Below are 18,025 nucleotides of genomic sequence, written 5' to 3'. Positions count from 1 at the left end.
TGCATGAGCATACGTATACACACGTGTACGATACAACGGCTTACAATTGAATCTATGTTACATTTATTTTTCGAATCGTTAAAAAAAAAACTGTTTGAATATTGTTGGAATTAGGAAAAACGAGGTACGCCTAACCATTTTGCCCTGTCGTCGATCCTTTTTTGGTTATTGCAATGCTGAATCAGTTTCTGAGGTTTACTCTACTTTTTTAGTTAAACGAGGCTTTAACGTCAATTTATTCTTGCACGAGGATTAAATTTTCGCAACAATTACAAGAAAATCTAGCAACAGTGATCGTGATGAGAAAGAATAGTAACGGATACTAAACTTTCCGGTAACAGCTAGAAAACTAATTTTCGTTTTCTACCTAGAACTATATTTTTCGATTGTGGTTAAAAAATGAAAATAGTTAAGGACCGAGCGGTAACCGGAACTAAAAATTTCTCTCAGTGTAAACGTGATCGTTCTCCTCTTCGTTCAATTTCACACAGTCACATCTTTCGAACCTCCCGCGAAATCGGTCAAACTGTTTTCCCATTGGCCGCAACCCATATGACGTATCAATCCTCTGTACCATGTTACGCGTGGCGCCATCTTTTGTCTAACCATGCAATCATTTTGATTTATTAAAAATCAATGTCAAAATTAAATGTCAATACGACAGTTTAAATGTTAAGATCAGAAAAAGTGTTCGTCACATTCGGTAACAGAAATGTAAAAAAAATAACACAAATATAAAGTAGACCTACTTAGGAACTTGTGTTTATAGTTGAATTTTTCTAACAGTGATATGAAGATATATAAAAGAGATGCGTGTGTAAACGGTTCGAATACTGCGGGCTCGTTTTGCAGTTTGAGATAGAGGAAAAAAAACGAAAAGAAAAAGGGCAAACACTTGTAATATTGTTTAAAAAATAACTTCAAACTTGACTCACCTCTGGCACTCGTAGCGGCGTCGGCGATTTTTTGAAACGCCTCCAAGTATGCGGATATCGCTAGAATCGCGGCCCTGTAAAAATAAAGCAGAGGGTTGAAAATAAATGTACATAATATAAAAATTTATTTGACCGACTCGCCGTCATTCAGAAGACGAAACATTACAACAAGCGGTGATAAATGTACCCAATATAATTTGTTCCACATCTCGGATTACATCATTCGGATGTAGGTATGTATGTACCTATCTAACGACACACGTTTTATTATACATTCGTCTTTGGCATGCGTTAATTTTTCATTAACCTTTTACGTAAGTCATTTTTCCACTGCTGACCAAAGGTACAACTATAAAAATACTTCCTACAAGCCGTATACATACCTACGTAGATTGACTAAATTACTGCAGAGATTGTTTAACAGCCGAGAATGAAATATCTCTGAACAACGGCGTGGTCATATAATATATACGAGTGTTTTTTTTTAAATTCGTGATAAATTAATTAATCAGTTTCATACATTTCTCCACCGACAATCTGACGCGTTGCGTTAGATTGTGCGATTGTACTTGTAGAATTTATAATAAATAATTCATGTGTCAATGCGAAAACGTATTTTCTACGTACTTATTAGGTATTGTTATTATTGTTATTATATACATATATATGTAACACATGCAGCACTTTGATGTTGACAGTGCGCGGGAAACTCGACGGTTAAAACACAACATCCGGAAATTAACCGATCCGTAACGAGAAAGAAACGAAAACTGTATTCCACCAGGCATTATTAAACAAACGTCACACAAACATTGCACGAAATTATCAAGTTTAACATACAAAATGAAGCCAATTGACAAGCGGCACGAGAATAATTTTATTTCTTTGCACAAAGTTGCATACCATACACGTATAAAACGTTACGCATATACAATAATGTCGCAAAAATAGCCCAAAGAGAAATATCTGAAGCTTGATTTGTTTTACAAGGCCTGTGTTAACAGATATATCTGTTAAAATTTTTTAAATATACATTACATAAAACGTGTACGTAAATAAACCTATTATATATACAATTGTTGCACGTACGTGACATAATATATTTTATTGTTAGCGAGATTCGTAAGTCGGTACACAACTGATTGCGAGAACAATTAAAAAAAATAATAAAAATAAAAACCACGAGAAAAAGAAAGAGAGAAAGAAAGAGAGAGAGAGAGAGAAACAATCGAAAACAAATGAAAAAAAGGGCAAAATAATAAAGCATACACCGATAATCATTATAATTCCATGGAAGAAGAAATAGATGACTAAGCGACCTCGATTGATGGTTTATCGTGTTTTTCATCTGCTGCACGGTTTAAAATTTAAAAAGAAACCGTGACTTCTAATATACGGGAATTAAAACAAGTATGAAATTTAGTATATTATAGGGTGTGACACGTACCGGTTGGTTGATTGCTCATTTTTTGTCATTCCTTATAGACATTGCGATACGTATTTCGAATTTTTTCTTCTTGTAAATTAATATTCGAATGAAAAAATTGTTATGTTGAAAAATTCATATTAAAATTTTACAATTGATGACGATACAATATATATATATATATATATATATATATATATGTGTGTGTGTGTATATTCAACACACATATATATCTAAGTTTTAATATCTCTGAATCAACAGAAAGATACAACCAAGAAATAAAAAAAAAAAAAAAGAAACTAACGCATATTATTTTACGCGTGTCACAAACGGTGTACGGTATCGATTATAATTGTACACAGTGTGAAATATTACAGCGTGAAGAGAGAGAGAGAGGGAGAGAGAAAGGAAAGAACACATATGTAGAAGGTACAAAAGCTACATATGTTTATTACAGATGTGTAAAAGCGGAAAGAACTTGCATGGTAAATGTAATGTAACCCGGTTGTTCAGATCCGTGGAGAACGATTGTTTTTACCTAAATTACCGCGATGCGTTTCATATTGTTATCATTATTATGCAGCAGCAGCAGCAGCAGCAGGAAAATTATAAACCGGCACACAAAAGTATTATGCATATTGTTATATTAGCTATGTGAAAAAACTAAAATACATTTAATAACTTTACCATTTTCTTCTAATCTTGAAATTATTATAATATTTTTCGTTCTCTCTACCTTTTCATAATAAATAAAACAATATTTGATAATCAGTTGAACCGATGAGTTGAACGCTATTTAAAGTAATTAACAACAACTCGGTGCATAACGAGAATGATGGATGAATAATTAGGTTAGAGAACGGTATTAGATGATGATGATGATGATGATAATTTTTTATAATACCTACATATACATTAATCGACTAATCCTTCAATATTACGAGGCACAAAGTTTAAAATAAATTTCAAATAAATCAAAATACGTGTAACGATATTAGTTTTTTTTTTTTTTTTTCTTTTCATTTACTTCCATTATATTTTCCTTTTCCACTTCATTCTCTGCTTTCCGTCTTTCATCCTGCACGTGGTATACGTGATAGGCGTAGTTTTAGATACACGATATCAACCATGCGCAGTGCCAAGGAAGAAGTAAAGCACAAACGAGCGACACTCAAAGAAAGTAGAGGAGATTACAATCACCAGATGTTTGGAGAAAATGCTCTTGGATATACATACGTGTATTCTTTTACTTTTCTTTTTTATTTTCTTACGTTTTATTTTTTTCCCCGTACGGGAAGGATGTTCTAAAAATGTATGGATCGTACATACATACATACATACGTAATGCCGGCAGGCTGCAGCAAGCTGATACTGAGATAAGGAAAGGGAGAAAAACGAGAAAAAAAAAAAAAATTAGAAAGAATAACGATAAGAACGTGTCGCATATTATAACAATTCGAAGCGTCAACACTTTCGACCAATAACTCTCTTCATCGACTGCCTGCAAACGATACGATGATTTACATATATACTATATACAATATATGTGGTATGTATATTGCAGACAATACTCTGCTTCTTATATATGGGGCATTCCGTGTCAAATTAGCAGCCCTTGTACCACACCTCCATCGATTTTTATCGTTTTTCAGTACGAGAAGTTCTTACCAACTCAAGAGGATCTCGTGAATAATTTTTGCACATTTTTTCAGCCACGGATGACGTTTATAAAAAAAAATCAAAAAATCGCTAAAATAATTCCAAAAAGTTTTTTTTTTAATCCTAAGATAATTAAAATCACACCGATTCTGTGATTTAAATTGTGATTTCTGAGCATTGCACGCGATGATGAGATCTCGATGTTTACTTTTTTTTTGCATGTTTTCAGTCTTTCCATTCGTAAATTGTTGTTGGTCTTTTTTTCTCCTAATATGCCTTGCTTTAAATAGATTTCAAAGTAACATTATTTTCGTGATTCCGTGATGTATTTAGATCGGGGAATAGGAAAAAACTGAAAACTTGGGGGGAAAAAAAACAAAAAGTAAATATTGAAATCCCATCATCGTGTGCGGTGCTTAAAAATCACATTTCAAATCATAGAATAAGATATGAAAAAAAAAAAATTGCGTTTTAGGAATCGGTTTTTGCAATTTTTTCTTTTTTTTTTTTCAAGGTTTCTTGTTTTAAGGTAGGTACGTGGGGTGTTAATTTGACGTGGAATGCCCCATATAATGTATAGGTATATAAAAAATTTATACTCAGCAAGCGTAACGTACATATTACACAACTAGTATGTGAATACACGTGTATGAATTGTATATACGGTAATAAATAACATACAATATCTTTCCAATAATTCATCCCACGGGAATTTATCAATGACGCGAAGAGAATTCATCTAGAGACGGGTCAGACGTCGGTCAATGCTGTTACTCGTTTAGTATCTGACAACATATTTATCCTCAACGCGCCAAATCGATTCTATCTACTTATGTATATATAATATATGTATATAATATACATATACGTATATATATATATATATACACATGCATGCATACATACGTGATATAGCACATGATTATTGTACTGCACACATTTAAATCGAAGTGTGTTTAATTTTTGATACATATATTTTACGAGAGCAACGATGAATGATGTAAAAAAAAAAAAAAATTAAATTCTTGATTAAATCATCTATTCTATTATGCGTGAATAATGAAACATGATCGAATATTTTATCATCTTTATCTCCCCTCCCCCCATACGAACGAGAATATTATATATTTTCAACGACGTTATTCTCCTTCACACTTATAACACGACGTGTGATATTTTTGTAAGGAAAAAAAAAAAATCGATTCTTTCTCTCGCAATCAATCAAAGCGCGAGATCGATAGAATTGACGAAAAATTTTTAATTATCTCGTACACCGTACGTAACGTATAATATCCTGCCATTTAACATATTTTAGGATTAATAATACAGTCATATACATGTATTATAACATATTATAGGTATAATAGTCGTGAGACCATTTATACGCGGAAGTAACAACTGGTCTATTTATTGCTCTCTGTAACATACGTATAATATGTGAAATATATATATATATATATACACACGTGTATATATACGCCTACGTTTGGTAACTTTTGATAATATAATGAAACGAAATATACTGTATATCCTACACACATGTATATACACGTTACACATATACATAGGTGGACGTATTCGACAGTAAAGGGTTGGTTTGCGTGGGTAGAAATAAGAAGGATGTAAAAAGTATATAACGCAAAGAGGTACAGCTTATTATATATATATATATGTAGAGGTATGTAACGACTATCATTACATCTTGTTTCACTTTAAAACATCCATTCCAACTGCACATGCGCGATGTATAAATGAATGTCACATATGCATACACCGGGACAATCTCTTGAAAGTTGAAAATCAGCCGCGCATGCGCGAGTTTTATCGTCTGGCCATCCCGAGTTTTCAGCTGTCAAACTATTTCTGCCGGCGATGCGGTTGATACGAATTTTCGAGGTTAGAATCTCAAATAATCGAGGCAGTGACTCGGAAAGGTTTGGGAAGCATTTGTTATCGGGTCGGAAAGTCGATTCTTCAAAGAACGGTGGGAATTTGATGCTTACGCTCTTTGAAAATTCAAACGTAGACATTTTTCGTAGGTTGGCCGGCCTGCGTCGCAGACAAGAATATCGCTGCTGGAAAATTTCGCCGACCAATGAGATTTAATTATTCGGCGCATGCGCGGTTGATTTTCAACTTTCAAGAGATCGTCCCGGTGTGTGTGATTAACGTAAACTTCATGTTTCGAATCATGAGAATTTAACACCCTTCCTACGATAATTCGTATAGTTGTTGTAACTATGTATAGGTATAGACGTGCATATTACGCGCTTATAACGAAGGATGATTCAATTTAAATATTGACCATCACGACACCCGTCAGCGGTTGCAGGTTTATTATACCTGCAATGCCGCCACCACCTGTTCAATAATATCCGATGTAGGTATACCTACTCGAGTAGCAATCTTTTCTTTCCATTAATTTATAACACCTCGCTGCACCACAGCGTCTAGTAAAATTGTTTGTTTAAAAAAATAATCGCCGTGTGACGGTTGTTAAATACCGTCTAATCTTACCTCAGGCAGGTGTGCAGTTTTGTTGCTTTCGATATAAGGTCTTCCCATAACGGTGTGCCGTTCTGCAAAAGATAATAAGAAGACAAAGATAATTAATTAACAATCAAGATGACAAAAAAAAAAATTACAAAATCAAACAAGTAATACATTAATTTTAATAATACAGCAATAAATAATATGTCAAGTGTAATGTAAAAATTATTCGTCACGGTTATAATTATTTTCTAAATTTTATACGTAAGTATATTATAGAAAATGTCTTCATTACATTATCATGTAACAAACGCATTGCTCGATTACAATCTGTTTGAAAAATAAAAATAATAAAATTTGGAAAAAAAAAAAAAACAGCAACTGTTGTCACTTGTTCCTAGCGATTACAAATTGTTACACGAAAATCGTGCAGAAATCTGTAATATCCACTGCCGGTAATGGAGGATGGGGTGAATAAAAAACTAAATAAAATAAAAAAAAAAACATTACACGAAATAAAATAGTAGAAATTGACGATTGAGGGAAAAACAGCCTGAAATATGTATGAAAAATTTGAAAAGCATGTAATGCTTTTGGGAAACAGATGTGTAATAATTGCGTTACGGAGACACTCGATGTGTACATATATAAACTGTATGCATTATGTACTCCGAAAATAGTGTATAATGTGGTCTCTGCGGTGATGAGATATTGTAAAAACCGCCTACCTAGCTTGCGCATACATACGTATACCTATACATACAAATCCATCGATCCCGATAATTTCCGATACTTTATACGTATTAATTTCTTCCTCCCCGTGCGAACCTCTTCAACCGGTTCAACACGCAGCAAACCGAGCGTATCGCAATGTATCGCAACATTACTCGTGTGCAGTTAATTAAAATTTCCCCGCGTATCGTATCAATATGTATACACTACAATTATACAGATATAATACATAAATGGTGAATTTTATTTCATATTCCTCGAGTATTTTAGTAAGAAATAAAAATTCTATCAATTTTCCAATCGTAATACGAAATTTTATGACACTTGTAGGCAATGTGACAAAAAAATTTCCAGTTATAAATAATGTAATTTTGTTGAAGGGTTATAATTTGGATGAATATCGATAATTTGTTTTTTTACTTTTCTTTTTTTTGTAATATCCATTTCCTCAAGAGATATTTCACGGTAAGAAATTATTGTAGGTATTCGTAAGATGCAGAAACATCTTTGAAAATATTATACAAATAATAGTGAATACCTGATAAAAACATTGTTATATATATATGTATAAAAAAAAGAAAGAAAGAAAAAAAAAAATTACGCTTAGTTTCAAATAACTTTAAAGTAATAAATGAAAAAATAAGGAAGATTCGTTACTTCGTTGTGTTTTTGTTTTGTTTTTTTTTTTCTTCTTTTTCACCTATCGCGACGAGTAGTTTTAATCACAAGACAATAATACAAAGTTATTGGAATATCCGGATTTTCTTTTTCTGACATTATAGTCAATTTAAGACTAAAATTCATCGATCACAATCAATATCGGTACAGTGTTCTATACTATAATTGTTTCGGTTTGTTTGCAGAAAAATTTATTTCCGAATAAATCGAGTCATCATCGTGAAGCGAAATCGAACGAATCTGGTTAAATATAGATTTTAAACAATTTTTAAAAACGAATTTCAAACCAAGCACGGATATCTAATTTTCATTCTCTACGATTCCGGTATTTTTTTGTTTTGTTTTGTTTTTTTTCATTTTTTCATTATTAAACACGTATTCTTCGTAGCGTGCAAGTATAAAATTTTTTTAAAAACGATAAAAAATAAATCAATAAAAAGTGTCAATTTTCGGGCCAAAAAATTTATCCTTTGCCCAAATTTTGTAATTCGTAGCTAATGCGATCGACATTCTCTTCATATTTTCGCATCGTACGTATTTCCCTGTCTCGCGATTTAAAGTTGCAACAAACGAAATAACGCGATGCGGCGGTGCGGTGGGAGCGATGGGGGGAGGGAGGGGAGAGAAAATAAAAAATGAAAAACTAATAGTAGCGTTACAGTAACAGTACAAGTAACAGTGCAGCCACCGGGCTTATAGGTTATACGTTATATATACCTGTGTCTGCTATCTATCTATCGCTGCTGAATAGCTAGATAGAAAGAGAAAGAGACAAAGAGAGTGAGAGAAGAGTGAAGAATTTATAGAAGACGATCTCTTTATTTCTTTTTTCTTCTTCTTCTTCTTCTTCTTCTTACCATCGATGCCAAAGGGATGCTGCTGTAGGAGAGGATGCCCGTGCAAAAACATATTATAATAAACGGGAAACGATAAGAAACGATTTAGTATCGTAACTGTAAACTAACGCCAAGCTGACTTCAATTTTGGTCATCTTTTCTTTTTGCAACCTTATTGCATACGTAACAATGTATGTATGTAATGTTTTACAGTCTACGTAAATTTTACAGCGCTGTGGCATTAATCGATTAATCGGCAGCTTCTGTGAAATTGTTATTTTTTTATTTATTTATTTATTTTTTTTCTTCTCTGGTTGATCAACGGAGTAGTTTTTTTCAGCGATTGTTTTTCCGATCAATCGATTAGTCGACGATTTCGATCGGTCGTTTTTTTTTCCGGCTAATCGATTGCTCGACAGTTGCCTCGTTGTAATTCAGCGGATCGATCGGTACATGAATCGAAACCGTCGAATATTCGGAAGAGAATAAAAAAAAAAAAAACCGATTTATCGAAACGTTCAGTTAATCGTAATTAATCGGACAGCGCTATTAATTTCTCGCTAAATTGGGTACACATATATATATATATATATAACAGAATCTGATTACCCGTATATAACATGCTTCGGTAAAAGGTTTAAATAAAAAAAAAAATCTTTTTCAATAAATCAAGGTTCAATTTCTCCTTTATTTTCATTCTGCGACATATGTAGCGTAGGTACAAGTGTGCGGTGTGTGTGTTTTTTTTTTGTTGTAATCCCTGTTTTTTCTTCGATTCCAAGCCCTGCATCGCGTCGTAACATCACGTGGGTTACGTTGCATCGCACTCATACACACAGTCTCAAAGCACGTACGTGACTTAACGTGTGTAGTGTTAAACCGCGGTTTCAACGTCAATAGCCCATGACCTAGGTTCATGGTTCGTTCGAGAAGCGTTTGAACCGAAGCCGCGTTGCCGTACGGGAAACGCGATTGTTAGAATTAATTAAAACATTCTGGGAATGTGAAAAATCAACCGGCGATAAGAAAATGTCAAAGAGTAAAATCGACGACGTAAGAAAAGGGAGAAAAAAAAAGGATAACGTAACTTTCTTTGCTTTGTATGATTTTGTCTCTTTCAGCGTTATTTTCATTTATTTCAATAATCTTCTTCTTGTAAAATAAATCGTCGCGTTCAATGTCATGTTTTCATTTACAGCTTCCTTTTTTCCATTCTGTAATCTTTTATATCATCTCATAATATCCCCCTACAATCTATGGCGTTATTATTATTATCATTATCGTTGTTATTATTGTTATCAACTTACTATACCGTAAGTGCCGCGAACTTTGACCAGCGACGATTACACACGCGCGCAATGATAAATAACACCATCTTGATTATTAACAAAAACAAATAACAATAATAAACATGTAAATAATATTTGAAAAAAAAAGAAAAAAAAATTAAGACAAATCGTCTGGTATATTTACGATAATATACACATGTATATACATTGTATGTAATATGCATGTTACATACACTAACCGGGGCGACCTTCAATCAGAATCGTTTACAGGTTCAAAGTTCAATTAATACCAGCGTCGTCTATAGAGCACGTGTCTTTTTTCCTCCTAATTCTTTCTTTTTTTTTCTCTCTCTCTCTCTCTCTCTGTCTCTTTTTCTTTCCTTCCTTTAGCTACTGCTCCAGAAGACACGAGCCGACGATGTGCGATTTTGCCTTCTTTTTCTTTTTCAAACGAACGATCCACCCGGTCACTCTTCTCTCTGTCTCCCGATCGTTAAGTGAGAATATAGATCGTACGAGATTGACATGATATATAGATATACTTGTTTTAATAAGATCCCATTTCGTTCAATAGACTCTCGATTTTTATGCAACAATAATAGTAATAGTAATAATAAGAAAATTGAACAAAAATGTTTGAATCGGTAATTCGATACAAACACAACGAAATTCCATATAGTAAACGAGGTTGAAGTTATTAAAATTATCGTAACGATAACATTGGTGGGGGGGAAAAAAAAATATACTATTTTCTAATTATTGTTGTCTTAATTGTGGTTTATCGAATTTCGAACAATTCGAAAATTGTAAGGTAACGGTTTTTTTTCCTAGTCATGACTCGTTACGATAACGTTATTATACCTCGACATAAGAATGGTAAACTTATTGTCCGCAGAGTTGTCGACCAGTGAGACAAGCGCCGTCTTTATGATAAGGTTGAAGTTAGTAACGTCAACTGCAACGATGCATATTCTATGAAGATAATCGTTACTTTTGGCAACTTAAAATTGTCCGAAATTCAAATAAATCTCGATGAAGCAAAACTGTGTAAATATTTTATTTTCTAATTTTTCTTAACTCAACTATTACACTTTAAAACTGTTCCGAAATTGAAATACAGAAATTGTTTTTCCAAATTTTATCACGTTCAAACCCTTTAACAACCAACTTTCCTTTTCCTGTGAAAAAAAAAAAATCATTCTTCTGAACCGCTTCAAATTTTTCTCAATAAAAATGTTTGAAATATTACACTTATTAAAACTAGTGTTTTTTTTTAAATTTCTTTAACATGCGTCACTACTGTTCAAATTATTTCAGTATTTTGAAAATGAAACGTAAAAAAGAAAAAACAATGGTAGTCGAAGTGTTAACGTTACTAAAACTTCAACCTCGTGCCGGCTCGTGCTGTCTTTACGTACAGTCAATACATACGGGAACGATCTCTTGAAACTTGAAAATCAACCGCGCATGCGCTAAATAATTAAATCTCATTGGTCGGCGAAATTTTCCAGCAGCGATATTCTTGTCTGCGTCGCAGGCCGGCCAACCTACGAAAAATGTCTACGTTTGAATTTTCAAAGAGCCTAAGCATTAAATTCCGACCGTTCTTTGAAGAATCGACTTTCCGACCCGATAAAAAATGCTTCCCAAACCTTTCCGAGTCACTGCCTCAATTATTTAAGATTCTAACCTCGAAAATTCGTATCAACCGCATCGCCGGCAGAAATAGTTTGACAGCTGAAAACTCGGGATGGCCAGCCGATAAAACTCGCTCATGCGCGGTTGATTTTCAAGTTTCAAGAGATTGTCCCGGTATAAAATATAACACAAATCTACAGCCAGCAGCTACCGGTAGAACGAGCTTTTTGTCATTCGATGCGAGGATGCGTTTCTGCTGCCCTGCACCTTGACGACGACGACGATGATGATGATGATGATGATGATGATGATGGCGGTGCTGAGGACAACCGGCAAAACCAGGATCGAAGAGAAAGAAAAGAAGAGAGAAAGAGAGAGAGAGAGAGAGAGAGAGAGAGAGAGGGAACGAAGACGTAAAAAAGCCGCATGGAAGAAGCGGAAGAGGACAAACGACAAACGAGGATGACGAAGTTGAAGCAGACCAGACTAACCGTCGTCTTTACTCTTCTCTTCTCTCCTCTTCTCTCCTCTGCCGTGCAGTTTTAGAGTTCAACTGGTTCCCCTCAAAGGGCGAGAGAATAACCGGCTGCATGTTAGGCCTTTCAACAAGCCATTCACATTCTACTATATCGTATTCTAACTAGAATTATACAAACATTGTATTATTATTTTTTTCATTTTTTTTTTTTTTCTTTTTTTTTCAAACTAGTTGCTCTCTTGCCTTTCATTTGTTGCACGGTGTCCGTTATGCGTATAATATGTATACAATATGGTATATACGTATAACGTACAACAAAAGAAAAGCAAGAGAGCAGCTTTTATGCATAGTAAAAAGACGCAATGTTTGGCGAAGAGACAAAAAACGTCAGGGAATAAGATAAGAAAAAGAAGAAGGAATATATATATATATATATATATATATATACATGACGATAAATTGTTGCACATGATAATTACATCCGAAATAACAATTTAAACGAAGCACGGAGTGCGATAGAAAGAGAGATAGAGAGAGAGATAGAGAGAGACAAATAAAATACAGACAAAATCAGTAAAAGATTATTAACTTATAAGGTAAACGGTAGGAATGCGCGGTATTGGAAATTATATACCGATTTTCGGTACGGGTTTCGTATTATTTCGGTAGTTTCAAACAAGTAAGAAAGTACAAAATTAAAATTAGCACTGAACTAGGAAAGTAGGGAGAAAAAAAAAAAACTGTACGTGCAAACGAGTAGATAGATAAAAAAAAAAAATAGACTGAAATCGAACGCGGAAATGTAAAAAAATAAATATAAATAATAAATATACATAAAATTGTACAAATAAAGAAAGACACAATAATAATAATAATAATAATAATCTAAGGGGGATAGAGAGAGAGAAAGGTTAAGAACCAGAAACCAGTTCCTGACGAATTTGTACCAAAGGGGCCGACTCGTTCCGAGTCCTGATTGCCAGCGTACACCTGTTCGTGTGTTGTTATAATGCAGGAAAAGGAGAAGAAGATTGATATGAAAATAAAACACTGGGAGAAAATTCATAGAATTATATCTAATACTCTCAATGTTAAAAAGGACCGACGAGAAAGAGAGAGAGAGAGAGACAACTGCGAGATTGATTAAAAATCGCGGTATACCATCTATTTTGTTGTTTTGCGGTTCCCTTCACTTACTTCTCTGTAATACGACAATACTGCGTGTTTCCGGTACGCGTTTGACAACCTTGTATGTTGCATTCATGCCAGTGCACACCGCAATATTGATATTCATCCGTCTTGGCGGCTACGCGCTGTCGAACTTCCTTTTTTTTTTTTTCTTTATTCTTTCTTTTTGGTGTTGCGCAATCTTCAACACAGCGTTTGTGAAATCGCCTGACCATGTTCAAAAAAAAAAAAAAAATTATACGATGTTACAAAAGACAGTCGTATTAATTATTTTTTCATCATCCGCGTGAAGGGGGGAGGGGGAATAAAACACAAATTTACGTGACGTGTTTAAATTTGAAACGTTGATAATGAATATCGTGTAAAGAATGAAAAATGAAACGAGGAGAAAAAAAAAAAATAAAAATTTACGAATTTACTTCTCCACATTCCACATTTGGAAAAACTTTAGTCACACCGAAATTTCGCGCACGTAATTTGTTTTTTTTTCTTTCTTTCTTTCCTTTATCCTTTTCTTTCAACGCTACGTTCAGACATCAAAAATTCAATGATTAACGGAACGATTCTGCGGGAAGGTCATTTTACACCAGAAATCATGTCGTAAATCATCGTATTACCGTCATTGTCATTACCGTTATCACAGAAGTTAAATTTACGAAGAAAAAAACAATAAAAAAAAAAAACTCGATAACCTCTCGTAGCGTCAAATCATATATTATACACACATATTATCTTGGGTTATGGCCGACACGGATTCTGTGTGTGAAAAATAAAGCAGCGAACGGGAAGATCGTCGATGCGGTGAGAAGTAAAAAAAAAAAAAAAAAAAACACCTCACGCAATAAATGAACACCCCCCAACTTCGGCCTCATTTCCATTTTCCTTTACAAAAATATTCCCATCCGCACATGGCTCCTCAAAACGTTCTCTCCTACTATTTACCATCATGCGCGCCGTAATACGAACGTTGAAGAGATTTTTCGGTTACGTTACGTTACGTGTGGAACAACGTTGCACACACATAACGATAAATTGCCGGTGATACGGTTATACTACGTAGAGACGGAGACAGACAGACTTTGCTCTTTGTGCCCGGAGCATGAGCATTCAGCAGCCTTTCTCGGAGGGTTTTGTGCGTGGCTTTGAAACAGGATGCGCGTTGCATCTCTTCTCTTCTCTTCTCTTCTCTTTCGTTTCTTCCTGTTCGTTAAAGTCCGTTGCAGCAGCAGTCGGCTTCTTCCTCTTCTTCGCCGGTGCATCCGTCGCCGTTGGGTGTATACAAGAGAGAGCTGTATAGGATAGGAGAGGATAGGAGAGGATAGGAGAGGCTTGTTTACTTTGTTCTCCGTCAACATACCGTCACAAACGACGACGAATGTTTCGTGCACACAGAGCCGCGTTCACCGAGGTGCTTGCATTCGTGTGGGGTGTTGAAATATTAACGCTCGCCCCTCGCTCTCTTTCGTATAACCAATACCAAACAGGCTTATCTTAATACTTGAACTTACGTGCCGCGATTACACGGCAAGCAACCAGAGACGAACTCTCTCGGTGTTGCTGCTCGCTGGGCGAGGAAGAAGAACGAGACTGAAGTTAGCAACGTTGTTGAAACAGAAATTACTATTTTGCACCATTGGAGTAGCTGGAAAAATTGAATTTACAAAATTGAGTCTGTGGGTCAAAATAGAACGGCTCGATTTGAGTTTGTTAACCCTTTCGGTCGCACGTTATTGTCCCTGAGACAAATTTTATAACGAGATAATTTTCCACGGTTTTTCGGCTGGCTGATTACGAATCTGAAATCAGACTTTCAAAACTCGAGATGGCGGATTCAATGTGCCGGACGAAAATTTCAAACTTAATCGAATACGGTCAGAAACTCTATGCAGGGTTTTTTTGGTTCGTTGATTGGATTCGCCGTACTGAATTTTCGAAATCCGATCTCAGATTCGTAATCCGTTACACCAAAAACCCCTGAAGTTTTTTTTTCCCGGATGCGATAGAATTTGAAATTTATGTCCGCCATATTGGATCCGCCATTTTCAATTTTTTTAAATCAACTTTTTCCTAACAATAACAATCTACATTATATCGCAATAATTACTTTCGAGTATTGAAAACTTGTTATATAGCATCAAAAATAGGGAAAGAACCGCAAAGCAATATGTTCAAAGGTTCTCTGAATACACAAGAAATGGATGTAAAATAGGTGGTAAGAATACTTAACACTACGACTCAAAGGGTTAACGGTTCCCTAAATTTCAGGGACTCCCAAAATTGCAAAACAACGAGTTTTTCTAAAGATACATTGTTACAAAAACGTTACAAACTTCAGTCTCGTCAAATAAAAAATAAAAAAATAAAAAATTTTTTGGCTACGAAAGATATGAAGATTTAGGAACATAACGCTACGTTTACAGAAAAAATCCTACTACTACGAAGAAAAAAAAAATACGAATATTCCGTTAAATCGTCTCGTTCAGAGTTTCTGTGTGGACGTGATTTATTATTATTTTTTTTTTTTGCTTTATTATTTTACATATTCTTTACTAACATGTAATTTCAGTTTCGCGTACAATTAAAAAATGCGCGATCAGTAACATAGCGTTTATGCGTACATATAATTATTATCGTGTTTTCACGACCTTCTACGGGGATGAAAAATACGAAAAATGCGTTTGAGAATTGTATTCTTATAATACAGTTCGTATAGATCCATTCCGTTTTACGACCAAAGCGTCTCGAATATCACATAAAATATATTCGTTCGTTGGTTCAATCAGAGATAATCCATAATCTTCTTTTCTTTTTTTCTCATCTTTTTTACCGATAACGCACCTATGCATGTGCCATCTATATGACCCATATATACATGTACATAAAAGTGCAGTGAGATTCGAATATGCGTTTTAAATGAATTTCGTAACCCATCGTTATTTATTATTATTTTTTTTTTTTACTCTTAATAATCGCAAAGAAATATTTCGGTCTTTGGAGCAATTTATCATCCGAGTTTATAAGATATAAAAGACGATTCTTAAAAATCAGTCCGTGTAGCTGTAGAATGACCAATATTTAAAAAAAAAAAAAAAACATACACGTATAATATATACGGACGATTTGTTTACGAGGGAGGGAAAAAACGTAGAAGGTAGCGATATTATCACATGAATCAACGTAGAATCGCGTAAATTGTGCTGTAATCGATTCATGCTGGTTATTCAACTACGATTCTGCCTTCGATTAGTCAACTTGCGTTATAAGACTGACGATTTCGATTTTAAAATTGGTTAGATTAAATTATCAATAGCGGATAATTCATCTATGAAAAGTGAAAAAAAAACAACAACAACATCAACGATCGATTGCTTATTTTCTGATTCGGAAAAGCGATCGTCGCGTATATTTAGGCAGGTATAGTAGAATGATAGACTTTAGTTCGCTCGTTCGTATTGCAAAAGCATTGAATAACCGACTTGACGATTTGATGAAAGTTAAGTAGAAAAAAGAGAATAAAGAAAATAACGACTGATTATATATTTTGTAAATTAGAGACGATCGAGATTATCTCTCTCACCTTCATGTCGACAATGATTTGTTGAAAGAGGCCGCCGAGCGCGCTGCACTCCCTCTCGATGTTGACTTCCATGTTTCTCCTCGTTAATTCGAACTGTTAAATATCAGCGATATTTTGTCGGTCAGACGATGCCCAGGCAAAACTATGCGTACAGAGATATATCACACACAGAATAATCGCCCAAAGTTAAACAAGGTTCTAGAGTTCGTCCGAAGCCTCCACCGCGGACATTTTCCCCCCTTCTTCTTTTTATACTTCTTCGAATAATAATATTATAAAATGTTGGTGCAACGTTGTCAATTAATTATTGGAAACAAAACTTTATCACTGAATTATCAGGCGTCGGTGAAGGTCTATAGTTTTTATCGTTGTTAGGTACGAACACCCACCGCGATTTCAATGAAACAAAACACGGGCGCAGAAATAAAAAAACAACTGACGAACGACCCGAACGATCGTCGAACGGCGTCCCGTTTTCAGGGGGTAATACTACAGGGGCACCACCACCACCACTGCATCTATGACTATCGATGTGCAAACATCAACTGGGGCGAACGAACGAACGAACGAACGAACGAACGGAAAAGCGGGATTGTTTATATTTCAGGATTTACACAGACCTGCGACACACGCACAGTTGCCGAGTAATATTTGCTGATATTTCGGAAACGAGAAACAACCAGCCGGTGAAATCGATTCACCCGATTTACACGGTATAAACAAACACCGCGCTGCTAGGCAGAGACCTTCAGGCAATTTGCCAACGAAAATCCAGACCAACTCTAGACTGCTTCTTCCTCTCACCAGCGCGTCCATACACAGAATCTTTCGGCTCTCGACCGTCGCTTCTGCGATCTCCCGATGCACTGATGCCGTTTCTCAAGCCGCAGCTCTGCGTAATACATACACACATACGTCGTATTCAATCATTACGTCTGATCTCTATACTAACTTACCGACCGGGAATAACTCCGAGCTCCTGATTGGCTCTGACTGGCAACTGCATCGCGGGTTTAACGGAAACTGTAACATACGCATGTACCAGGGAGTCTTGTTCATTTGTCATTATTTCGTTTTAAAGCGGGAAGTCGATGCGATG

General features: G+C 35.0%; 1 protein-coding gene across 3 annotated transcripts in view; it reads right to left on the bottom strand.

Annotated features, from left to right (window-relative positions):
• Positions 1–17,802, bottom strand: part of LOC107227589 (protein MTSS 2) — a 52,182-nt gene extending 34,380 nt beyond the window's left edge. For all 3 annotated transcript variants that reach the window (XM_046741792.1, XM_046741793.1, XM_046741794.1), the window contains exons 1-3: positions 16,927–17,802; positions 6,538–6,599; positions 936–1,009 (exon numbers count right to left, since the gene is read on the bottom strand). In XM_046741792.1, coding sequence (XP_046597748.1) covers positions 936–1,009; positions 6,538–6,599; positions 16,927–16,998 — 208 coding nt within the window. In that variant the 5' untranslated portion in view covers positions 16,999–17,802. The remainder of the gene's footprint in view (positions 1–935; positions 1,010–6,537; positions 6,600–16,926) is intronic.
• Between the last annotated feature and the right edge of the window lie 223 nt (positions 17,803–18,025).

Source organism: Neodiprion lecontei, chromosome 5, assembly GCF_021901455.1.
Source record: "Neodiprion lecontei isolate iyNeoLeco1 chromosome 5, iyNeoLeco1.1, whole genome shotgun sequence".
Classification (NCBI taxonomy): domain Eukaryota; kingdom Metazoa; phylum Arthropoda; class Insecta; order Hymenoptera; family Diprionidae; genus Neodiprion; species Neodiprion lecontei.
Note: the sequence above shows the minus strand (reverse complement) of the source record. Positions and strands in the feature narration are given on the sequence as shown.